We start from the raw sequence: 25,107 nt of genomic DNA, 5'->3' as shown, positions 1-25,107 counted from the left end.
GCCTCATGCTAGCCGGGCTCCCTGCCCACTGTCTTGTTGCTCTGGTGACATTGATGGAGGCAAAGCCGGCACTGACCAGGGCTATGATGCCCCCAGGGCAGCCAACCTTAAAGCAGGCCCGAGTGGCCAGGCCTCGGGACAGGCTCTCCCGAAGGACCAGGGTGCAGAGAAACAGTGGCAGCGGAGGCAGACAGACAGGTGACATAGCTTGGTGTTGATTCAACACCCTCTGTGGGATCTTCGGAGGATGAGGAGGAGAAGGAGGAGGAGTTCAATAAAGCTCGTTTTTTTTTATTTTTATTTGTCTTTTCTTTATTTGGGTCACAACCAGCGATGTACAGGGGTTACTCCTGGCTCATGCACTCAGGAATTACTCCTGTGTATGCTCAGGTGACCCTATGGGATGCTGGGAATCAAACCCGGGTCGGCCGCATGCAAAGCAAATGCTCTACCCACTTTGCTATCACTCTAGCATGAGAAAGTTCCTTTTTATTCATTCAGAATCTTTGTTACATCAGACGGTGTCACATTAGCTTGGTCACTATGATAAACAAAGGTGGCCGGTCAGTTGAACAATGATCCTCTTAGCACCTTAGACCTGTGCATCTGCTTACCCTACTGTGTCAATGTTTAGAGCCATTACTGACTCTACAATAAATGTCTGTTCAGAATGAATGTCAGTGTTTTCCTTTCCCTTGGAAGCTTCTTGGTTTATTCTCCCGCTCTTGGATATGGGAAAAGAGGATCTCTCTTCCTCTGGAGCTAGAGAGACTCCCTCAAGCATTCTGTTTGCTGAATGCAACGAAGGTTCCATGTTTGAGAAATGGAGTTGGTCCCTGTGACTTGGGGACGTATTGCTCTCAGCAAGCATGGTAGGAGTTTCCTCGTTGGAGGACAATGCAGCACGGAAGGTGCTGGCCTGGCACGTGGCCACCCAGGTCCGATCCTGGGCAGAGTTGCCCAGCCTCTGTTCTCTGTGGGTCTTCTTCAAAGAACTTGCTGCCTCTCCCCTTTTCCTTTTTTTTTTTTTTTTTTGCCTTTTTGGGTCACACCCGGCGATGCACAGGGGTCACTTCTGGCTCTGCACTCAGGAATTACCCCTGGCGGTGCTCAGGGGACCATTTGGGATGCTGGGAATCGAACCTGGGTCGGCTGCATGAAAGGCAAATGCCCTACCCTCTGTGCTATCGCTCCAGCCCCAACCTCTCCCTTTTCTGTGGAGCCCTCGGAAATGTAATAAACCTCTTTCATTTTTTTCCTCCATGTTGGCTAACTCAGGTGAGTTGCAGTGAAAGGATGGCCACATTGAGTTAACACATCGGTTCCTGGGGGTGGGAGGCCCTGAGGAAACCTGAGCCCAGACTCGCCGATTAGGGTGGGTTTGCCTGACCGCAGTGAGTGAGTCCTGGGGTTTCTTATTTTTGAGGAGGCGGTTGCATATCCGCTGTTTTCAGAGCTGACTCCTGGCTCTGTGCTCAGGGATCACTCCTGGTGGGATCGGGGAGGCCCTATGGGATGCTGGGGATTGAATTGGGGTCAGCCACGTGCAGGGCGGGTTCCCTAACCACTAATTCTATTGTCTGTGCTCCCTGGGTTTTTTGAAAACAACTTTGAGGGTTTTTTTTTTCGGGGGTCGTTTGCGATCCACACCTGGTGATACTCAGGGATCACTCCTGACAGTGGTCAGGGAACCCTATGGGTGCCGGGGATGTAGCTTAGAATGGCCACCTGCAAGGCCAGTGCTCCTCTCCGGTCCCTGCTCTTTCCCGATTCCTTTTGTGCCTAGTGAGAGGCGACTCTGGGTCTGGTAAACAACCCCGTCTCACATCTTGGTCCCAGTGCTGCTTTTTCTGATGCTTGTCGGGAGTCCAGACTCTCTGCTGGGTCTGGTTGTTGGAGGTCAGACCTTCCAGCACTTTCTAAAATGCAGCCATTTGGTAAAAGCCAGAGGCACTCAGGATAATAAACCTTTTTTTTTTTTTTGGTTTTTGGGTCACACCTGGCGATGCACAGGGGTTACTCCTGGCTCTGCACTCAGGAATTACTCCTGGCAGTGCTCAGGGGACCATATGGGATGCTGGGATTTGAACCCGGGTCGGCCGCGTGCAAGGCAAACGCCCTACCCGCTATGCTATCACTCCAGCCCCAATAAACCATTTTTTGTTTGTTTGTTTTAGGTTACACCCAGGAGTTCTCAGGTATTATTCCTTGCTTTGTGCTCAGAGATCACTCCTGACTTTGCTCTGGGGATTTTAGAGGTTGCTGGGGATTGCACCAGAGGCAGTTGCATGCAAGGCAAGCACCCTATCAGTTGTACTACCTCTCCTCGGCACCACTGATGAATTCATGTTTACTGTGTTAGTTTAAGGTGAAGAGCAGTGTGCTACTGTATTCTCTGCAAGCAACTCTCTGCTCCCAGTTATTTAAAATTCAGGGCTAGGGGGCTGGAGTGATAGCACAGCGGGGAGGGCGTTTGCCTTGCACACGGCCGACCTGGGTTCGATTCCCAGCATCCCATATGGTCCCCTGAGCACTGCCAGGAGTAATTCCTGAGTGCAGAGCCAGGAGTAACCCCCGTGCATCGCTGGGTGTGATCCCAAAAGAAAAAAATAAAATTCAGGGCTGGAGCAGTGGTGAATGGTGGTGTGTGTTTGTGACAGGGGGTGCTTGCCCTGAACAGTGGACCTGGGTTTTGATGTGTGTAATCTCCTGCCGTTCATCCCCTCCAAGAGTGAGTCCTGAGAGCAGAGAAAGGAGTAAATGAGCACTGCCTAGTGTGAACCTCTCTCTCCCAGAGAATTCTGAGAAGTGTCCCTGGTTCCCACTTGGCCCCGCTCCCAACCCAGAACAATGTGTGAGGAAGCAGTGATTCTTCGCGTTCTGATTCGCACTTGGAGGGATTTCTTCCCAATGGGCTGGAAGGCTAGATTCTCCCGGACACCACTGATTAAATGAGCAGGGACTCTATGATTTTATTTTGTTTTTTAGGACTTACCTGGTTCTGCGATCAGGGATCACGCCTGGGATCACACCTGGCGTGGATCTTGTAGGGAGGGTGCTGGGGCTCCAACTCAGGTGAACTGAGTGCAAGGCAAAGGCCGCCCTGCTGTGGTGTGGGATTGCACCAGCCTCTAGGCGAACCTGTTAGGATGTTTTCCTGTGCCTTATGCTTTATACTTGATGCCTTATCCTTTCTATTTTATGCTACCTGAGGTCAGGAAGGACTTGGAGGATGTGAGCCAGTGGGAGCGGAAGGGTAGAGCGCTAGGTCATCATAAATGCATCTGATTGGCCCTTTTTTTAATCACCCGCCCTCACAGTCATCCAATCAGAGGTAGAGAATGGGCGGTGGGGGCGGGGAGATAACCACGGGTAGAAATAGGCGCCAGCCCTGAACCTGCTCTTGGCTCCCTGAGCTCTGCCCAGCGTGGCCACTGGACCCGCGGGGCTGCCAGCTCCTGGGCAGAGGCGCTAAGCCAAACAGATTCCAGATCAGGAAGCGCTACAGGGCGCGGAGACGGCCGAGGAATTAGGCCAGGCGGCCAGGAAGAAGTAATCGGGACCGGACCAGGTGAGGGTGGAGGATGGGAGAAGGGGAAGGGGGAGGGGGAGGGGAGGGATGAGTGACGTCATGCCCGAGGCATCTGAACTGGATAACTGAACTGTTTAATGAACTTTTTTTTCCCCCTGCTTTTCTTGGGGGTCACTCCCAGGTATCCTCAGGGGTTACTACTGGCTCTGCACTCAGGAATTACTCCTGGATGAGCTCAGGGGACCATATGGGATGCCGGATGCCGGGGATTGAACCTGAGTCGGGGTCATGTTTAAGGCAAATATCCTACCCGCTGTAATTTCTCTCGACCCCTTGAATTTATTTTTTGTCTCTCTCTCTCTTTTTTTTTTTTTTTTGCTTTTTTGGTCACACTTGGCGATGCACAGGGGTTACTCCTGGCTCTGCATTCAGGAATCACTCCTGGCGGTGCTCAGGGGACCATATGGGATGCTGGGAATCGAACCCGGGTCGGCCTCGTGCAAGGCAAACACCCTACCCACTGTGCTATTGCTCCAGCCCCAATTTTGTCTCATTTTTTGTCTAGTGGGTTAACTTGGCAATGCTCAGCTTCTTCGTGGCTCTGTAGTCTGGGATCACTCGTGGCAGGGCTCTGGCGACCCATTATGGTGCTGGGAATCGAATCTGGATCATCTGCCTGCAAGACAAGTGCCTTAAACAGCTTTATTATTGTTTCAGGAACCCAAACACAAAAGACTTTTTTTGTTTCTATGGTTTTTGCCACAGCTGGCAATGTTCAGGCTTTACTCCTAACCCTGCACTTAGAAATTACTCCTGGTGGTGCTCAGGTAACCATATGGGATGCCTGGAATCAAACAGATTGGTTATTCCCTCCCCACCCACTATCTCTCAGGCCTCATGAACTTTCAGCATCTGAGCTTTGCAGAAGAACTCACCCACTCTCTGGAGTGAACTGCTGTGGCACTAACATACTGATTATTTTTCTTGCAGCGAGTCTGGAAGCTTCCCCAAGCAGCTTCTTCATATGCCCAGATCCGCTGTGCCTGGACTTCTGACCTGCTCCAGTAAGATGGTGAGTTTGGGCTAATTTCTTTACTATTATTATTATAAAAATTGTGTCTTCTGGGCATCATGGGGCGGTGCTCAGGGCTGACTTCAGGCTCTGTAATCAGGGATTGCCCCTAGCGGCGCCGGGGGCCCATATGGGATGCTGAAGATGGAACTTGGTTTGGCCTCTTGCAAGGGAAGTGCCCTCTTCACTGTCCTTTCTGCCCTGCCCCTCCTTTCCAGCTTCTGTACTGCGGTTAGTGTTTGAGATTCCCATGCCAGTCAGCTTAGGGGTGGGTTTGACTTCTCTGGTGACCCCCCCATGTCAACCCATGTCTGGGAGGTGGGGATCTGGCTCCCAGCACTGGCTCCCGCTGACCATTGCATTCCACACATAGTGTAATATTCCCAGGGACCCTGGGGGATTGAACTAGATTTCAGGGCAGTACTGTTGTCCCTCTTGCCCCTAGTCCTGCCCACTGGGATGCAGAGGGGGCCTGGCTGATGTGGCATCTGTGTGTGTTTCAGGAGTCAGTATCCTACGAGGACGTGGCCATGAAATTCACACAGGCCGAGTGGGCTTTGCTGGATCCTGCCCAGAGGTGCCTGTACAGAGAAGTGATGCTGGAGGTCTGCAGGCACCTGGCCTACGTGGGTGAGGCTGAGGCACGACCCCTTCTCATAGCTAAGGGGAGCCTGCTGCCCGCTTTCCTGATGGGGCCACAGAATGGGGCTGCCAGGAAGGAGGGGCCTGTCTCTGGGCACCCAGGCCCAGGCTCAGGACTTTCCTGGACAGGCAGATGGATTCACGCCTTAACTACCTTTTCTTTGGTTTGGGGCCACACCGGGATGGAGCAGGGTGTCAGGGCCACTGCCAGCACCTCTGGCTCTTGCTGCGACCCTAGCGGTGCTGGTTGGTCCCCCCAGTGTTCAGGGCACCAGGGCTGCACCTGGCAATGCCAGGTACGAGAGATGGTGCCCAGGATTATATTCTGGGCCACAGCATGCCAGGCATCGTGCTACCTTGGAGCTTCTTCCTGGGGGCACGGGGCCATACTCAGAGGTTCTTGGGGCTGATTCTGACTCTGTGCTCAGGAACACTCTTGTCCGTGCTCAGGGGACACTGGGTGTGGGGATATGACCTGCCTCGTTCAAGGCAGCCGCTTCCATGTCTTGAAGCAAACCAGTGACATAAGGCCGATTCCGGTTCTTTTTTGTTCCCTCAGAGAATTTTTTTTTCTTTGGTTTTCACACCTGGCGATACTCAGGGCTGATGCCTGGTGTTGCTCAGAGGAGCATATTGGGTACTGGGGAGTGAACCAACGAAGCGCCCCACGCATCCCCGCCATCCTATCATCCTATCGCTCTGCCCCTCCCCAGAGTCTCCTTTGGTACTGAATTGTCTTCCTGCTTGTTCCAGAGGGTTTCGCTCGTGGGAAAGCCAGTGGTGCTCTTGGAGGTGTCTTGGAGAATACGTTATTCAGTGAAGACAGTACCATGGGGTTCATGAGCAATGATTCCTGCGATGGTTTTGGAGAGAAGCGGATGTGCCCTGACGCTGGTGACCAGCAGCAAATGCAGAACAGACGACAGAAGTGAGTGGAGTGGCCAGGGGAGGGCGGGGGTTGGGGTGTCGTTGGCTGGGGGGACATCTCAGGAGTGTCCAATATCTCCAGAATGAAAACGAGTGTGTTAACCTAGTGCAGGGCTGAGTAGTGTCACCTTCACACTCTAACTTGTGGGTCTCCTTCATTTACCACACCAGTGGTGCGCGTGTCTGACTCCTGGCTCTGTGCTCAGCCTGTTGGGTTTTGGGGATGGACCCTGAGTCAGCCTCATGCAAGGGGAGGGTCCCCAGGCGAGTCTGGCAACCTCCACTGCTTTCTTAAGTGGTTTCCACTCAGGACCCTTCTAGGTGAGAAGTCCCTTCTCCAACTCCCCCCATGCCACCCCACCCTTTGTAAGCTTAAAACAGGGTCCTGCATGTAAGGCTTTGATGAATGATGAATCGAGCATTTATTAAGAGAAATATTAAAAAAACCCTACAGTCAGGCCTGAAGCTGTAGCACAGTGGTTAGAGTTTAATTCCCGGCACCAGTTTTGGGGCCCCCAAGGCCTTGCCTGGGAGTGATCCCTGAGTCCACAGGCAGGAAGTCCACCCTGAGCACCACAGGGTGTGGCCCAATAATAGGGGTTGGGGTAACCCCAAACAGGAAAATCAAAACCGAAATAATAGCCCTCATGATCAGTGGTGGTGATTGATTGGTATTCATTTATTGTCCTGTGTTTGAGCATTTCCAGGACTCCTGGTCCTGTGCTCAGGGATCACTCCTTGTGGGGCTCCAGGGACCTGATGGGGTGCAGGGGACGGGTCCTGGGCAGCCTCATGCACGGTCCCTGCCCTCCTGTGGCCAAGGCAGTCGGGCTGGTCTTGCTTTTCTGCTCAGTGTGTCTTGTCTCTGGCAGACTCCCCTTGCTGGACAGTCTCGGAGACGGTCACGAAGCTCCTGCGGGAGCCAGAGGAACCCCAAGGCGGACTCGAAGCCTCCCTACGCCCCAAAGTCCTGTTGCTGCCACTTCTGCAGAATGTTCTTCCCCCGATCCCCCCCCAGCACCTCCCCACGGCTCTCCTTCAGGTGAACAGGCTCAGGCGGACATCGGCGGCCCGGCCGCTCAGGGGACCCCCTCTCCTAACCCCGGTGCTGTTAGGCGACACACTCGGAGGGTCGCTGGCACCCAGAGCCAGCCACCATCCCACGAATGCAAAGTGTGTGGGGAGACCTTCAGTGTCGCCAGCCTGCTGACACGTCACATCAGGGAGCACCACGGGAAGACACCGTACGTGTGTGAGCTCTGCGGGAAGGGCTTCCGCTTCCCCTCGAATCTGCAGGCTCATGCCAAGACGCACACTGACCCCGAGAAGCCCTTTCAGTGCCCCGATTGCCCCCAGACGTTCAGGTACGCCTATAAGCTGCGTGCCCACGCTCAGGTGCATTCGGGTGCCAGGCTGTTCACCTGTCAGCAGTGTGGGAAAAACTTCAGTTGTGACTCCAAGCTGCGTCGGCACAGCCGGACCCACACCGGGGAGAAGCCGTACGACTGCCCCGAGTGCGGGAAGGCGTTCCGGCAGAGCCACTCGCTGGTACTGCACCAGCGTGTCCACACGGGCGAGCGACCCTACACGTGCCCACAGTGCGGGAAAGGTTTCCGCTACCTGCCCACCCTAAAGGCCCACCGGGTGATCCACACAACCCAGAGTCCCTTCCAGTGCCCCGAGTGCGGCAAGGCCTACCGCTACCGCTCCTACCTCTACGTCCACCTGCAGATGCACCAGGCAACCCAGCCCCTCACCTGCGAGGAGTGTGGCACAGTCTTCAGCCACCCCAGGTACTTCCGCCGGCACGTCAAGAGGCACCGCGAGGAGCAGCCTTTCGTGTGCCACTGCAGACGGGCATTTGGTTGTTCTTCAGCCCTGCGCCAACACGTCTGCCGGACCCACACCAAGGAGAAGCGCTGAGCCCATCTCCCATCCTATACCAGGGATGTCTCCCTGTCTCCCACCAGCCTGTGGGGAAAGAACCACCTGGGTGCGGAGAGAGCGTGGGCTGCAACCCCCGTGCCTCAATTTCTCTCATTCCACCCCCCACCACCACCAAAACAAACTCAGGGTAAAGCCTTTTTTTTTTTTTTTTTTGCTTTTTTGGGTCACACCTGGCGATGCACAGGGATTACTCCTGGCTGTACACTCAGAAGTTATGTGTTACTCCTGGCGGTGCTCAGGGAACCGTACGGAATGTTGGGAATCGAACCTGGGTCGGCCGCGTGCAAGGCAAACGCCCTACCTGCTGTGCTATCACTCCAGCCCAGCCTCTCTCTTTTTTTTTTTTTTAAATGGTGGTTGAGCTGCAAGTGATGCTCAGGAATGATTCAAGGTTCTGCTCCCAGGAATCAGTCCTGGTGGTTCTCGGGGATGCTGTGGGATGCTGGGATCGAACCTGGGTCAGCCACATGTAAGGCCAATGCCCTCCCTGCTGTGCTATGCTCGTCCTTTCCCCACCCCTTCCCCCGCCATACTCTCATCTGCTGTGAGTCCTGTGCCTTGTGGTTCCTGTCCTAGGAGGGACCCTACTGGGGAATTATATTTGAGTGGTTATGTTTCTTGTATTTATGTTTGTTTGGAGGCCACACCTGGCGCTCCTTCAGGCAGATTCCTGGCTCTGCAACCAGGGAACAATTCTGTGGGCCTCAGGGCACCCTGTGATATGTCCCGGCTCCCACCAGGGTCAGCTGCTGCATGGCCAGTGCCCTCCTCTTTACTATGGCTCCGGCTCTGAAGTTCTATTTTATTTTAGCTGCTGTGTGATTTCCACGACTGTCCCAGGTACAGTTTACAAGCATGAAATATTTTGGAGAGTTTTTTGGATTTTTTTTTTTATCCACACATCCTTTTTTTCTTTCGGTTTTTGGGCCACACCTGGCGATGCACAGGGATCACTCCTGGCTCTGCACTCAGGAATTACTCCTGGCGGTGCTCAGGGGACCATATGGGATGCTGGGAATCGAACCCAGGTCGGCCGCGTGCAAGGCAAACGCCCTAGCCGCTGTGCTATCACTCAAGCCCCTATCCACACATTCCTTATTCAGTTTTCTCGTGCTGATCCTGCACTCAGGGATCACTCTGAAAGTGCTTGGGCACCCTACAGGGCGCTGCAGATTGAACCCGGGTTGGCCGCGTGCCTGCTGGGCTCCCTGCCCACTGTCTTATTGCTCTGGCGACACTGACAAAGGCAAAGCCGGCACTGACCACGGTGACGATGCCTGCAGTGCTGCTGACCTCCGGGCACCCCTAAGAGGACAGGCTGACACTGCCTTGGGACCCAGATGCTGAAAACGCCAGCAGCGGAGGCAGGGAGAGGGGTGGTGGGCTGGTCTTGATCAACGCACTGAGTGGGATCCCTTCGCACATCTGGGCTTTGAAGAAGCTCGTTTTTCTTCATGCAGAATCTTTGTCATGTCCAGAGTGCCACGTTAGCTTGGTCACTATGGTAAACATCAGTGGCTGGTCAGTTGGATTCTTAGCAGCTTAGACCTGTGCATCTGCTTACCCTACTGTGTCAACCTTTAGAGACGTTACTGATGCTACAATAAATGTTCATTCATAATGTCAGTGTTTTCATTTCCCAGTGGAAGCATCTTGGGATGCTTAAAAATAAGCATCTTTATTCTGGATACGGGAGAAGAGAATCTCCCTCCCTCCGGAGCTAGAGAGACCCCTTCATTGCTGCTATGTGTGTTGAGCACTGCCAGGGTTCTGTGTGTGAGAAATGGAGTGGGTCGCTGTGCCATGGGGCCGACTTGCTCTCTCGGCAAGCGTAGTCGGATTTTCTTGGTCGAAGAGACAGTGCATCGAGGAGGGGGTTGACCTCACACGCGACCATTCTGGGTTCGATCCCTGGCATCTCATAGGACCCTCCTGAGCAACAGGATGTGACCCCAGAACCAGAAGGCAGAGTTCCCCAGCCTCTGTTCTCTGGAGGTCTCCACCAAAGAACCTGCTGATGCCTGTCCACCATCCCAGGTAGCCCTCGGAAGTGTAATTAAACCTCTTTCATTTTTTTCCTCGGTGTTGGCTGACTCAGATGATGGTGGCAGTGAAATGATGGCCACATTGAGTTATGCATAGGTTTATGGGGAGGGAGGCCCTGGGGAAACCTGAGCCCAGACCCTCTGATTATGGAGGGGCAGCCTGACCGCAGTCATTGAGTGCTGGGGTTTCTTATTTTTTTGGAGGGGGCTTATGTGTACATCCGGTTTCTCACGCCTCTCTGCTGGCTCTGTGATCCTGGTTCACTCCTCTGGCATCATGGGACCCTATGGGATACCGGGGATTGAATGGGGGTCAGCCACGTGTAGGGCAGGTTCCCTAACCACTGTACTATATCCCTGCTCCTTGGCCTTTCTGAAAACAACTTTGAGGCTTTTGTTGGGTGGGGGGTGTATGTAGAGGGCTGTTGGTCTTCACTTCAGGGATCACTCCTGACAGTGGTCAGGGAAGCTTTGTTCGCCCGGGATCTGCCACAGCCCGCGTGGCCAACTTGAACCTCGGCCGGAGAGAGGGAATGAGTTGAGTGGACTAGGGAGGACTGCATGCAATACGCGGCATACAGCAAGTTTATTGAAATCCAAGCGGGTTTATATAGTCTTATTTTAGCAATGATCAGCAGGTTACATAAGTGGCATAAACATTATTAATCAAGCGGTGCAGGCAACTTTATTTTTGCCAATATTACTTGTTTTTCGGTTCCTTCTCTCAGCCTTGAGATACATGGGAAAGCAGATGTGGCCTTGAGCATGGCCATGGCAGACGCAAGTCAGTCCTCCCTTCAGCCTCCTCTCGAGTCCAGCTGCCAGAGCATGGTGGCCCTTTAACTTTTCTCACGAGGCAGGTCGCCAGAGCATGGTGGCCCTTCAACCGCCTGTCAAGGTCGGCTGTCAGGTGATGACTTGCCCTCACGCCAAGTTTCTCCATACTGATTCCCATTTACAGGAACTAAGGTAGGGGGTGCCTAGGCCTCCCCCACATCCAGTCCCTGTTTACAGGGACAGAGGCGGGGGTGGGGGGGTGTCCAGGCCCATCCCCAACAGGGATCTAACCCAGGATAGCCACCTGCAAGGCCAATGCTCCTCCCTCTGGCCTTTCTCTCCGGTGCTCCCTTTCCTGATTCCTGTTGTGCCTAGTGAGAGGCGACCCTGGATCTGTTCAACAGTCTCATCTCACACCTTTGTCCCGGTGCTGCTGTTTCTGGTGCTGGCCGAGGTCAGAGACTGTGCTGGAGCTGGGAGTGTCAAGGGGGAGTAGTGACAGGTGGGGAAAGGCTTTTACTGTTGTGTACCCTGGTGTCAGAGGTGGTGGGGAGGCATTCAAAGGTCCCTCATAAGCATGAGCTGCACAGGGTATGGCCTCCAAATCCAAAAGCACACCGCCCCCCCCAAAAGTGGCCTAATTTCTTTTTTTTTTTTTTTTTTTTTTTGCTTTTTGGGTCACACCCGGTGATGCACAGGGGTTACTCCTGGCTCTGCACTCAGGAATTACTCCTGGCGGTGCTCAGGGGACCATATGGGATGGGGAATCGAACCCGGGTTGGCCGCATGCAAGGCAAACGCCCTACCCGCTGTGCTATTGCTCCAGCCCCGAGTGGCCTAATTTCTATCTTGCTTTTTGCTCCCAGCTGTTTCTAGGTTGATGTCGGTCTGACCTTCCAGCACTTTCTAGTCTGCAGTCATTTGGTAAAAGCCAAAGGCATTCTTAATTGGTTTTGTTTTAGGTTACACCCAGTAGTGCTCAGGTAGTTTTCCTATCTTTGGGTTCAGGGATCACTCCTGACCCTGCTCAGGGGATTTTATTGGGCACTGGGGATTGAACCAGAGTCCACTGCATGCAAGACAAGTGCTCTATCAGCTGTACTATCTATTGGGCACCACTGATGAATTCATGTTTACCTAGTGAAGAGCAGTGTGCTACCGTATTCTCTGCAGGCAATCCTCTGCTTCCAGTTATTTAAAATCCAGGGCTCGTGGGGCTGGAGTGATAGCACAGCGGGGAGGGCGTTTGCCTTGCACATGGCCGGCCTGGGTTCGATTCCCAGCAACCCATATGGTCCCCTGAGCACCACCAGGAGAAATTCCTGAGTGCAGAACCAGGAGTAACCCCTGTGCCTTGCCGGGTGTGACCCAGAAAAAAAAAATTGATGAGGGCTGGAGCATAGAGAATGGGGGCAGGGGGAGTGCTTGCCCTACACGCAGTGGACCTGGGTTCGATGCGTGGAATCCCATAGGGGCCCTTGGTTCCTCTCCAAGATTGACTCCTGAGAGCAGTGCTGATGCCCAACCAGACTGTTAGGATGAGCCCATGAAGACGGACCGGCGAGCGGGCAGATACACAGGCCCCATGAAAATGGGCGAGCCATGACTCCTGTGTTCGGACTGGTTTGGACAGGGTTAACATCTCTAAGCCTTTTAGCTTTTTTTTTTTTTTTTTGCTTTTTGGGTCACACCTAGCAATGCACAGGGGTCACTCCTGGCTCATGCACTCAGGAATCACCCCTGGCGGTGCTCAGGGAACCATATGGGATGCTGGGATTTGAACCTGGGTCGGCCGCTTACAAGCAAACACCCTACCCGCTGTACTATCACTCCAGCCCCTGCCTTTCCGCTCTTAGTGTTACATAGAGCAATCTCCCCTCTCAATGATCCCTAACCCAGCTCAGCTGTGGAATGCAGACATTTCTCCTGCCTCCCCTTATCACTCTAGGTGCAAGGGGCTGTAACTCATGTTGCCAGGCTACTTGGCCTTGGATTCCTCTCCGAAGGCTGCAAGCGTTGGACTTGCAAACGTGACAAGAACAATGTAGTTTTTGACGTCTCGATATTCTCCTGTAGCCCCTTTTCCCCGTTAATGCTTTATTTGTACTGAGTGCATGTGCGTATGTATGATAGTCAATAAAAGAGGTCGTGGGGCGCTTCTTCGCCGCTTCTCTGCCTGAGCAAGCAAGGAGCCTCTCCAGCAAATCTCATTTCTCCGCATGTCTTATCTCAGCACTCCCAACTGAAAGAATATTCACACGGGGCTAGAGCGATAGCACAGCGGGTAGGGCATTGGCCTTGCACGCGGCCGCGACCCGGGTTCGAATCCCAGCATCCCATATGGTCCCCTGAGCACCGCCAGGAGTAACCCCTGTGCATTGCCAGGTGTGACCCAAAAACCAAAAAAATAAATAAATGAATAAATAAGAATATTCACACAACAGAGCAGAGGAGGAGTAAGTCCTGAGTACTGCCCAGTGTGGCCACCCCCTCTCCCCCAAAGGATTCTGAGAAGTGTCCTAGATTCCCACTTGGCCCTGCTCCCAGAAGCTGTGTGAGGAAGCTGTGATTCTTCACGTTCTGATTCGCGCTTGGAGACCAGGAGCTGGAGGCATTTTCTCCTTCATGGGCTCGCCGTCTCGATTCTTCCAGGCACCACTGATTAAGTGAGCAGGGACTCTGATGATATTTTGTTTTGGGGTCCACACCTGATTCTGCGGGACAGATCACTCCTGGCATGGATCTCATGGGGAGGGTTCCCCGGGCTCGAACCCAAGTCAGCTGTTTAAGGAAAATGCCGGCTTGCCATACTTTGGGATCTCACCAGCCTCTTGGAGAGTCAGTTTAAACGTTTTCCTGGGCCTTCTGCTGACTTGGAAGGATGTGAGACAGTGGGAGTGGAAGCGTGGAGAGCCAGGTAATCTAAGACGCATCTGATTGGCCCTTTTCATCACCCGCCCTCACCGTCATCCAATCAGAGGTAGAGAATAGGCGGCTGGGGGCGGGGAGATAACCTCGGGTTGAAGGAGGCGCGAGCCCTGAACCTGCTCTTGGCTCCCTGAGCTCTGTCCAGCGTAGTCGCTGGACCCGCGGGGCCGTCAGCTCCTGGGCAGAGGCGCTAAGCCAGACAAATTCTAGATCAGGAAGCGCTGCAGGGAGTGTGAAGAAGGCGGAGGAATTAGACCAGGCGGCCAGGAAGAAGTAATCAGGACCAGGTGAGGGTGGAGTCTGGAGTAGGTATAGGGGGAGGGGAGGGATGAGTGACGTCATACCCCAGGCATCTGGACTGGACAACTGAACTATTTAATGAACTTTTTCTTTTTTTCTTTTTTTTGTCTTGGGGTCACAGCCAGCGGTGGTCAGAGCTTCTTCCTGGCTCTGTAGTCCAGGATCATTCCTGGCAAGGCCTTGAGGACCCAGTGGGTGCTGGGGACCGAACCTGGGTCATTTGTCTGCATACAAGCGCCTTAACCTGTTTCCGGGCCCTAAAAGTGAACAACTTTTGTTTCATTCTTGGGCCACATCGGTAATGCTCAGTTTTAATGTCCAGCACGGGTTTGGGCCCCTAAGGCCTTGCTTTGTTATGTCCCGGGAAGGGAGTTTTGCTCACACATTGACCAGACCAGACTCGAAGCTGCAAATGCAAGGTCCCTTTATCACTAGCTTGAGCTAGGGTCCAAGTCTCATCCAACGCAGTGGAATCTTGACCAGGACCCAGACTCCGAATTCTAAGCAGCTTATATAGGGTTTGGTTACATAACAGCATTTTTTTTTCTAGGAATTGGCAATATGTTTCCAATTCTTGGTCCCTGTCGGGTCCCATGACTCCATACCCTAAGGCTTCTCTTTTTTTAATTTTTATTTATTTATTTATTTTATTGATTCACCCATGAGATATAGTTATAAGCTTTCATGTTTGAGTTACCATCACACAATGATCAAACACCTATCCCTCTACCAGTGCACATTCCCCACCACCAATATCCCCAGTATACTCCCACCTTTCCCACCCTCCCCCTGCCTCCATGGCAGACAGTATTCCCCATACTCTCTCTCTACTTTTGGGCATTATGGTTTGCAATGCAGATACTGAGAAGTTATCATGTTTGGTCCTTTAATCTACTTTTGGCAGACATCTTTCATCCCAACCCATTCCTCCAACCATCATTTTCTTAGTGATCCCTTCTCTATTCCAGCTGCCTTCTCCCCGCCCACCCATGAGGCAGGCTTCCAACTATGGAGCAATCTTCCTGACCTTTATATATACTGTTCCCTAGCCCCCTCTACTTGGCTGGGCACCACTGTCCATGCCCCCTACTCTGATAAGCTGCTGCCATGGGGCAGTTTATCTACCCAGGATGATATTTGTTTTCTGAGAAGTCAGGACTTTCTGATGGGGGAAACCGAGACTTAGGCCTGCTGAGTTTCAGTCTTTGTTTTGTTTTGTTTGCTTTTTGGGTCACACCTGGTGATGCTCAGGAGGTACTCCTGGCTCTGCACTCAGGAATTACCTCTGGCTGTGCCCAGGGGACCATATGGGATGCTGGGAATCCCTGTGGGATGCCTGGATCGAACCTGGGTCAGCCACGTGCAAGGCCAGCGGCCTCCCTGTTGTGCTATGGTCACCCCTCAGATGCTATAATCCTGCTGCTGTGAAGTCCTTTGTTCCTTGTGGATCCTGCCCTAGGAGGAGGCCTAATGGGGAATGATATTCGAGGGATGTTAGGTTTCTTGTGTTTATGTTTGTTTGGAGGCCACACCCAGCGCTTCTCTGGGCAGATTCCTTGTTCTCCTCTCAAGGATCGATCCTACAGGCCTCAGAGGACCCTGTGATATGTCCCCGGTCCCACTCCGGTCTACTACTGCATGGCCAGCACCCTCCTCTTTACTATATCTCCAGCTCTGAAATTCTATTTCATTTTAGCCGCTGTGTGATTTCACTACCATTCCAGGGAGGGTTTACAAGCATCAAATATTTCAGAGCTTTTCTTGTATTTTTCTTTTCTTTCTTTCTTTCTTTTTTTTTTTTGTTTTATCCACACACTTGGTATTCAGGGCGTCCTCCTGATCCTGCACTCAGGGATCACTCGGACAATGATTGGTGACCCTCTGAGGTGCTATGTTTCAAACCCAGTTGGCAGCATGCAAGATGGGCTCCCTGCCCACTGTCTTATTGCTCTGGCGACACTGATGGAGGCAAAGCCGGCACTGACCACGGTGATGATGCCCACGACGCAGCCAACCCACAAGAGGCCCTGAGAGGCCTGGCTGACACTCTGCCTCGGAACCTGAGCATGGAAAAACTCCGGCAACCGAAGGCAGGGAGAGGGGTGGCAGGGATTGGGGTTGACTCAACACACTGAGTGAGATCCATTCACTAATCTGGACTTTTAAAAATACTTCTTTTTCGGGGCTGGAGCGATAGCACAGCAGGTAGGGCGTTTGCCTTGCACGCGGCCGGCCAACCCGGGTTCTAATCCCAGCATCCCATACGGTCCCCTGAGCACCGCCAGGGGTAATTCCTGAGTGAAGAGCCAGGAGTAACCCCTGTGCATTGCCGGGTGTGACCCAAAAAAACAAAACAAAACAAAACAAAAAAACTTCTTTTTCTACGTTCAGAATCTTTGTTACGTCAGACGGTCACAGTATATTTGGTCACTCTGTTAAGCATCGGTGGCTGGTCAATTGGACAGTAGTCCTCTTGGCAGCTTAGACCTGTGCATCTGCTTACCCTACTGGGTCAACATTTAGAGCCGTTACTGACTCTACAGTAAATGTCCATTTATAATGAATGTCAGTGTTTTCATTTTCCAGTGGAAGCGTCTTGGTTTATTCTCCCACCCCTGGCTATGGGAGAAGAGAATCTCCCTCCCTCTGGACCTAGAGAGACCCCGTCATTGCTGCTATGTGTGTTGAGTGCTAGCTGTGAAGGTTCCGTGTGTGAGAAATGGAGTTACTCTCTTGGCAAGCATAGTAGGAGTTTCTTGGTCGGAGAGACAGTGCAATGGGGAGGGTGCTGGTCTGGCACGTGGCCACCTTAGGTTCAATCCCTGGCATTTCATAGGCCCCCCTTGAGAAATCGGATGTGACCCCAAAACCAAAAGACAGAGTCCCCCAGCCTCTGCTCTCTGTGGGTCTCCACCAAAGAACTTGCTCCCTTTCCACCATTCCACGTAGCCCTGGGAAGCGTAATAAACCTCTTTCAGTTTTTCCTGGATGTTGGCTAATGCCGGTGAGTGTTGCAGTGAAATGATGGCCACATTGAGGTGCACATAGGTTTGTGGGGTGGGAGGTCCTGGGAAAGACTGAGCCCAGACCCGCCGATTAGGGTAGGGCAGCGTGATGAAGTAATTGAGTGCTGGGGTTTCTTTTTCTTTCTTTCTTTCTTTCTTTCTTTCTTTCTTTCTTTCTTTCTTTCTTTCTTTCTTTCTTTCTTTCTTTCTTTCTTTCTTTCTTTCTCTCTCTCTTTCTTTCTCTCTCTCTTTCTTTCTTTCTCTCTTTCTTTCTTTCTTTCTTCTTTCTTTCTTTCTTTCTTTCTTTCTTTCTTTCTTTCTTTCTTTCTTTCTTTCTTTCTCTTTCTCTCTTTTTCTCTTTCTTTCTTTCTTTCTTTCTTTCTTTCTTTCTTTCTTTCTTTCTTTCTTTCTTTCTTTCTTTCTTTCTTTCTCTCTCTCTCTCTTTCTTTCTTTCTTTCTTTCTTTCTTTCTTTCTTTCTTTCTTTCTTTCTTTCTTTCTTTTCTTTTCTTTTGTTTTCTTTTTGCATCACACCCAGAAATGCACAGGGGTTACTCTTGGCTCTGCACTCTGGAATTAATCCTAGTGTTCTTGGGGGACCATATGGGATGCTGGGAATCAAACCCTGGTCGGCCGCATGCAAGGCATGCAAGTTGTGATTCTTCACGTTCTGACCTGGAGACCAGGAGCTGGATAGATTTTCTCCTTAATGGGCTGGGAGTCTAGATTCTCCCAGACTACACTGATTGAGTGAGCAGGGACTGTGATTCATTTTGTTTTTTGGGCCACACCTGATTCTGTGCTCAAGGATCACTCCTGGCGTGGACCTCATGGGGAGGGTGCCAGGGCTGGAACCCAGGTCAGTTATGTGCAAAGCAAAGGCCGCCTTGCCATGTGTGGGGTCTCACCAGCCTCTAGGGGAACTTGTTTGGATGTTTTCCTGGGCCTTATGCTGACTTGCATGTAGTAGATCCAGGTTCACCCCCCAGGACTCCATATGGAGCATGCCAGGAGTTATCCCTGAGCACAGGAAAAAAAAAAAAAAAAAAGAACCAAAAAGTCAAAACCATTTGGGGGTGTGTTTAGGGCCACACCTAATCATACTCAGCACAGTGCTCAGGGGCCTGTGTGTGTGTGTTTGTGTTCCCAATCATTCCAAAAAAATTTTAGGGCTGGAGAGATAGCACAGCGGGTAGGGCGTTTGCCTTGCACGCAGCCGACCCGGATTCAAATCCCAGCATCCCATATGATCGCCTGAGCATGGCCAGGGGTAATTCCTGAGTGCAAAGCCAGGAGTGACCCCTGTGCATCACCAAGTGTGACCCAAAAAGAAAAAAAAAAATTAAACACTTCTTCGGGGCCTGTATGAGTATATAATTGTGGGTTGTGACATGTGGGGTAGTGTAACTTTAATTTATTTGGTTTTTGGTCCACTCCAAGCAGTGCACAGGGGTCACTTCTAATGGACTCAGGAGACCATTTCCAGTGCCGAGGATCGAACCTAGGCCAGAGCATGTAAGTCAAGCACCCTACCTGCTGTACTATAGTTTTCTCAGCAATGTACCTTTTCTTTTTTTTTTTTCTTTTTTGGGTCATACCTGGCAATGCTCAAGGATTACTCCTGGCTCTGCACTCAGGAATTACCCCTGGCGGTGCTCAGGGGACCATATGGGATGCTGGGAATTGAACCCAGGTCGGCTGCATGCAAGGCAAACGCCCTGCCCACTGTGCTATTGCTCCAGCCCCAGCAGTGTACCTTTTCAAAAATCATTTTAAAATTGGAGCTATTGTACTATTGGAGATGCAATAGTACAGTGGGTAGATGCTTGCCTTGCACTGACTGACCTGGGTTTGATCCCTAGCACTCCCATATGCTCTCCTAAGCCCCACTAGGAATGATCTCTGAGTGCAGAGCCAGAAGTAAGCCCTAAGCATTGATGGATGTGGCCCATGAGGAGCAAAAAAAAGTTTTAAAATACATTTTGTTAAGATTATTATCACTTAATGGACTGGAGCGATAGCACAGTGGGTAGGGTGTTTGTTTGTCTTGCATGCGGCAGACCCGGGTTTGATTCCTCCATCCCTCTTGGAGAGCCCGGCAAGCTACCGAGATTATCCCGCCTGCACAGCAGAGCCTGGCAAGCTACCTGTGGTGCATTAGATATGCCAAAAACAGTAACAATAAGTCTCACAATGGAGACGTTACTGGTGCCCGCTTGAGCAAATTGATGAACAATGGGGAGGACCATTCTACAGTGCAGAGCTATGCTGACTTGGAAAGATGTAAAGCAATGGGAGCGGAAGGATGGAGCGCCAGGTCATTTCAGATGCATCTGATTGGCCAGTTTCATCTCACTCGCCCTCATCATCATCCAATCCGAGGTAGAGAATGGGCGGTGGGGGCGGGGAGATAACAGCGGTGGAGAGGGTCCCAGTCCTGAACCTGCTCTAGGCTCCCTGAGCTCTGTCCAGCTGTCTGCAGCTGGACCCGCGGGGCCGTCAGTTCCTGGGCAGAGGCGCTAAGCCAGACAGATTCCAGATCAGGAAGCGCTGCAGGGAGCAAGAAGACGGCCTAGGAATTAGACCAGGCAGCCAGGAAGAAGTAATCAGACTCAGGTGAAGGTGGGGGCTGGGAGCAGGGGGAGGGGGAGGGGAGGGATGAATGACGTCATACCCAAGGCATCTGGACCAGCCAACTGAACTGTTTAAAGTACTTATTTTAAGGCTAGAGTGATAGCACAGCGGGTAGAGCATTTACTTTGCACGTGGTCGACCGGGGTTCGATCCCAGCATCCTGTATGGTCCCCTGGGCACCGCCAGGGGTAATTCTTCAATACTCAGCCAGGAGTGACCCCTGTGCATCGCCGGGAGTGACCCAAAAAGCAAAAAAAAAAAAAAAAAAGTACTTATTTTTAGGGGCTGGCACAATAACACAGCGGGTAGGACGTTTGCCTTGCATGAGGTCGACCCATGTTTGAATCCCAGCATCCCATAGGGTCCCCTGAGCACCGCCAGGAGTAATTCCTGAGTGCAGATCTAGGAGTAACCCCTGTGCATCGCCGGTAGTGACCAAAAAGCAAAAAAAAAAAAAAAAAACCTTATTGTCTTGGGGTCATAGCAGAAGATGTTCAGAGATTGGCCCTGGCTCTGTACTCTGAGATCACTTCTGGCAGGGCCTTGGGGACCCACTGGGATGCTGGGGATCGACCTGGGTCATTTATCAGCATACAAGCACCTTAACCCGTTTAGGGGCCCCTAAAAATGAACAACTTTTGTTTTGCTTTAGCCACATCGGTAATGCTCAGGGGTTACTCCTGCCTCTGCACTCAGCAACTACTCCTAGTGGTCCTCAGGTGACCTTACAGGATGTAGGACTCAAACCGGTGGCCATCCCGCCTCGCTGTACTATCGCTCAGGCCTCATGAACTGAGCATCTGAACTTTGCATCTGAACTTTGTCTGCAGATCAGTTCTGAAGAACCCACCTGATGTCGGTGGGCCCCACGGGTGACTTTCGTGAAGTGGGGAGGAGAAAGACGGTCACTTTCTCTCCAACCGCCTCAAACACCCGGGACCCAGGGTTACTGGGTTCTTGTCTCGCTCGTGGAAAAGAATTTCAGGAGTAGACAAGCAGTGAAGTAAATAGATTTTATTTAGAAGGTCTTAGGGAAGGGGGAAAGGATAAGTGGAAAAGAAAAACCAGTAGGAGTAACGCACTCAAGGGAGAACGCGGGCTTCTCCAAGGGTGGAGGAAGCTCTACACACATCCTAGCACTGGACACGAAAGCATGAAAGTACACATCTCAAGGGGGGAGATGCGGGCGACACATGTGCTCGGCCACATGGCACAAGCAGCACATGGGCTCAGGCAGCATATGCGCGCACTTCCTTTGTTCAAGGTGGCCTTTATAGGGTTTCTCCAACCTGCCCCTACGTGGGGGCTTCTTCCCAGGTAAAAGTCCGTTGCTAAGGAGGTTACCAGGGAGGTTGGGAGTGGTGATGGCCTTCTTTGGGGAACCCCCTGGGGAGGGGTCCATTATCCTCAGGGTCTGCTGACAGTTTCTTCCGGGTCTTTTGTTTTCTTGAATCTGCACATCTTAAGAGTCCCCCTCCCAGAGACTCTGTTAAATCTCAATTTTAATTGCCAAGGGCCTTTCCCTATCTGCCTGCCTACATCACACCCACTCTCTGGAGTGAATCTGCTGTGGTACTAACATACTCGTTATTTTCCTTGCAGTGAGTCTGGAAGCTTCTCCAAGCAGCTTCTTCATATCTCCTAAGACCCTCTGTGCCCTGACTTCTGACCTGCTCAGAAAGATGGTGAGTTTGGGCTCATTTCTTTATTATTATAATAATAATTGTGTGTCTTTTTTGGCCTCACACGGCAGTGCTCAGGGCAGACTCCAGGCTCTGTGATCAGGGATCATCCCTGGTGGTACTGGGGGCCTATATGGGATGCTGAAGATGGAACTTGGTTGGTCACATGCAAAGCATGTGCTCTCCATACTGTCCTATCTTCCCTGCGCCTCTTTTACAAGCTTCTATACTGCATTTAGTGGTTGAGATTTCCATGCCAGTCAGCCTATGGGTGGGCTTCACCTCTGTGGTGACCCCCGACGTCAGCCCTTCCTGGCTCTGATGCCAAGGTCTGATGGCAGGCAGATGAGGAGAAGGGAGGCAGAGGACAAGCCTGAGGAGAATGGGTGGAGTCTGTGCTCAAGGTTAAGTCCAAATGTTTTACCAGGAAGTTGTCCTGCCCTGCCTTTGGGGGTTCTTGTGGGAGCTTTCATGATGCAGACAGGAAGGATGAATCATTGGCACTTTGTGATTTATTTATATTTGTTTTTGGGGCCAAATCCCTCAGTCTTAATGGCTTGATGTCTGTGGGCTCCACGGGTGGCTCATGTGAATCAGGGAGGAGAAAGACGGTCACTATCTCCCCCATCTACCTCTGCCACCCTGGACCCAGGGTTATGGGGTTCCTGTCCTGCCTCGCAGAAAGGAATTTCAGGAGTAGGTGGGCACTGAAATTATCCAGTTTTTATTTGTGGTTTTGAAGGGGAGGAGGGAGAGAATGTGGGAGAGAGTGGAGGGTAACATGCTCAAGAGAGAGAGCCCCTACACACATCCCAGCATTAGTGAGAAAAGCATGGAAGGCCACATCTCAAGAGGGAAGATGTGGTGACACATGTGCTCGGCCACGCGGGTGCAGGCAGCAGCACAGGCATTTGCAGGCACCTTTGTTGAAGATGGCCATTTTATAGGGTTTCTTCCACCTGCCCCCAGGTGGGGCTTCTACTAGGTTAAAGTCCGTTGCTATGGAGGTTGCCAAGGGGGCTGGGAGGGGTGATGGTCTTCTTTGAAATTCCTTTTGTTTCTGCAGCAGCTTCTCTGGGTCTGTTGCTATAGATAGGTGAGGGACTTAGAAGGCCTTACCCAGTTTTTTTTTTGCAAGGTTGGCCTTTGCTACTGCAGAGCTATTATTCCCCAGGAAATTACCTGTCATTGCCTGGGGTTGTCTTTCCTTTGGTTATTTATACTCTTCTCAATTGCCAGGACTGTGGTTTACTTTTCTGTTTTGCAGTTACTATGTTTTGTTTGAAATTCCATTTGTAAGGGAATTTGTAAGAGAATGGATAGCAAAAGGAAAAAAGACATTTTTTTTTCTTTTTGGGTCACACCTGGCGATGCACAGGGGTTACTCCTGGCTCTGCACTCAGGAATTACTTCTGGTGGTGCTCAGGGGACCTTATGGGATGCTGGGGATCTAACCAAGGTCGGCCGCGTGCAAGGCAAAGGCCCTACCCACTGTGCTATCACTCCAGCCCTGGAAAAAAGACTTTTGTAGCCCTGTGACATCTCTTGAATGAGAATGTGTAAACCATCTCTTCTAGTTGCTGCATAAATGTACCATCAGCAAAACCGAGAGCTTGCAGAAAACGAATACCTCCACTGGCAACTTGGCAATTTGAAACTTTAAAAAAACTTTTGCGGGGCTGCAGTGATAGCACAGTGGGTAGGGCATTTGTCTTGCACGCAGCCAACCTGGGTTCGATTCCCAGCATCCCATACAGTCACCTGAGCATCACCAGGGGTAATTCCTGAGTGCAGAGCAGGAGTGACTCCTATGCCTCACCGGGTGTGACCCAAAAAGCAAAACAAAAAACAAAACCTTTTGCCCTGCTTATTTTTCAATCACATCCTGAAATTTTTGAATTATTTTTTTTCCACCAAAGAGCTCTGATTTCTTCCTTGCATCAAATAATTGGATTTCCCCTTCCGATATCGTCTATTGTTGCTCAAAGGGTCAAATGATGTATTTTAACCTCCTTCATGATTCAGACTTGGCTGAAGAGATTTAATTCAAATTTTGCAAGATAATTGCCCTTTAGAAAGAGGAAAGGACAGAAGGAGGCTCTTTGGCAGACTTTGGAGGAAGGCAAGGCAAAAAAAAAAAAAATACACCCTTCTAATGAAAATTGTTGTGGGACTTTCAGGCACAAGTGAAGGTATTTCCCATCTAGAAGTAAATTGTTTATTCCAAGTCAGATCAAGTTTTCCTTTAACTTCACGTCAGATGAGCAGCTGTCTTGTGCTTTGCAATGTCCAGATTGTACTTTGGCTAATTTACTGTATGAGCTCTCTTGTGCTCTTTCACATCAGTAAAAGGATTTCATGGTATTATAGAATTTTATTGTGTTATCTCTATATGCTGTCTTGATATTTAAAGATGATGGTCTAACAGAGCCCAAGATGCATCTAGGTTGAAGTACATCTTTCACAGTGATAGCACAGCGGGTAGGGCATTTGCCTTGCACGCAGCCGACCCGCTTTGATTCCTCTAGCCTTCTCGGAGAGCCCAGCAAGCTACCGAGAATATCCTGCCCACACAGCAGAGCCTGGCAAGCTCCCTGTGGCATATTCAATATGCCAAAAACGGTAACAACAAATCTCATGATGGAGATGTTACTGGTACCCGCTCGAGCAAATTGATGAACAGTGCTACAGTGCCTGGGGGGCGAATTTCCTGCCTGCCCACCTACATCAGAATGACTCCTGATTAGGGCCCTGCCAGGGCATTTGCCTTGCATGCAGCTGACCTGGATTCGATATCTGGCATCCCATATGGTCCCCCCAGCACTGCCAAGAGTAATTCCTTCCTGCAGAGCCAGGAATAATCTCTGAGCATTGCTTAGTGTGACCCAAGAGGGAAAAAAAAAAAAGAAAAGAATGGCTCTGAGCGGGCTGGAGTGATAGCACAGCGGGTAGGGCATTTGCCTTGCAGGCGGCCGACTGGGTTCGATCCCCAGCATCCCATATGGTCCTCTGAGCACTGCCAGGAGTAATTCCTGAGTGCAAAGCCAGGAGTAACCCCTGTGCATCCTCAGATGCAACCCAAAAAGGAAAAAAAAAAGAAAGAAAAGAAAAGAATGGCTCTGAGCTCAGGGATCACGGCTAGGGGTCTGGGGTGGGGGACTCTGGGATATAGGGGATCAAAGGGGTGTATGCAGTGCCAGCGCCCTTCCCACTGTGCCATTACGCCTGCCCCATAGGCAAGTCTACCTAAGTCTTCCTTAGGCTCCTTGATGCTGCATTGAGAGACAGCAGGATCTCTCCCGGCCCTGAGGGAATCCTGCAGGTAGCCCAGGAGCAGCTGTCTGAGGAGTGAGTCTCTGGGGGTGTGAGGAGTGGCCCAGAAACTTGTTCATTTTTTTTTTAATTCTTATTTGTTTCATTATTTTTTTGATTTTGGGGTCACAACCAGCGATGCACAGGGGTTACTTCTGTTTTTGCACTTAGGAATTACTCCTGGCAGTGCTCGGGGCACCATATGGGAGGGACCATATGGGATACTGGGAATCAAACCCGGGTCGGCCTCATGCAAGGCAAACCACCTGGCCCGCTGTACTATGTCTCTCCAATACCCAGAAGCTT

At 51.3% G+C, this 25,107-nt stretch overlaps 1 protein-coding gene across 6 annotated transcripts in view; it reads left to right on the top strand.

The window, feature by feature from the left end:
• LOC101553012 (zinc finger protein 77-like) overlaps positions 1-25,107 on the top strand; it is a 36,305-nt gene that overhangs the window by 970 nt on the left and 10,228 nt on the right. For 3 of the 6 annotated variants that reach the window (XR_008628437.1, XR_008628439.1, XR_008628438.1), the window contains exons 2-6: positions 4,523-4,604; positions 5,108-5,234; positions 6,000-6,174; positions 7,046-8,247; positions 21,410-21,492. Coding sequence is in view for 1 of the 6 variants with exons in the window: in XM_055125064.1 (XP_054981039.1) it covers positions 4,523-4,604; positions 5,108-5,234; positions 6,000-6,174; positions 7,046-8,096 (1,435 nt within the window). In the remaining 5 variants the exon portion in view is untranslated. Of the gene's footprint in view, positions 1-4,522; positions 4,605-5,107; positions 5,235-5,999; positions 6,175-7,045; positions 11,573-18,616; positions 18,689-21,409; positions 21,493-25,107 lie in introns of those variants that run through there. The other 3 variants (XR_008628440.1, XR_008628441.1, XM_055125064.1) reach the window with 3 other exon arrangements.

Source organism: Sorex araneus, chromosome 2 (assembly GCF_027595985.1).
Source record: "Sorex araneus isolate mSorAra2 chromosome 2, mSorAra2.pri, whole genome shotgun sequence".
Lineage (NCBI taxonomy): Eukaryota > Metazoa > Chordata > Mammalia > Eulipotyphla > Soricidae > Sorex > Sorex araneus.
Note: the sequence above shows the minus strand (reverse complement) of the source record. Positions and strands in the feature narration are given on the sequence as shown.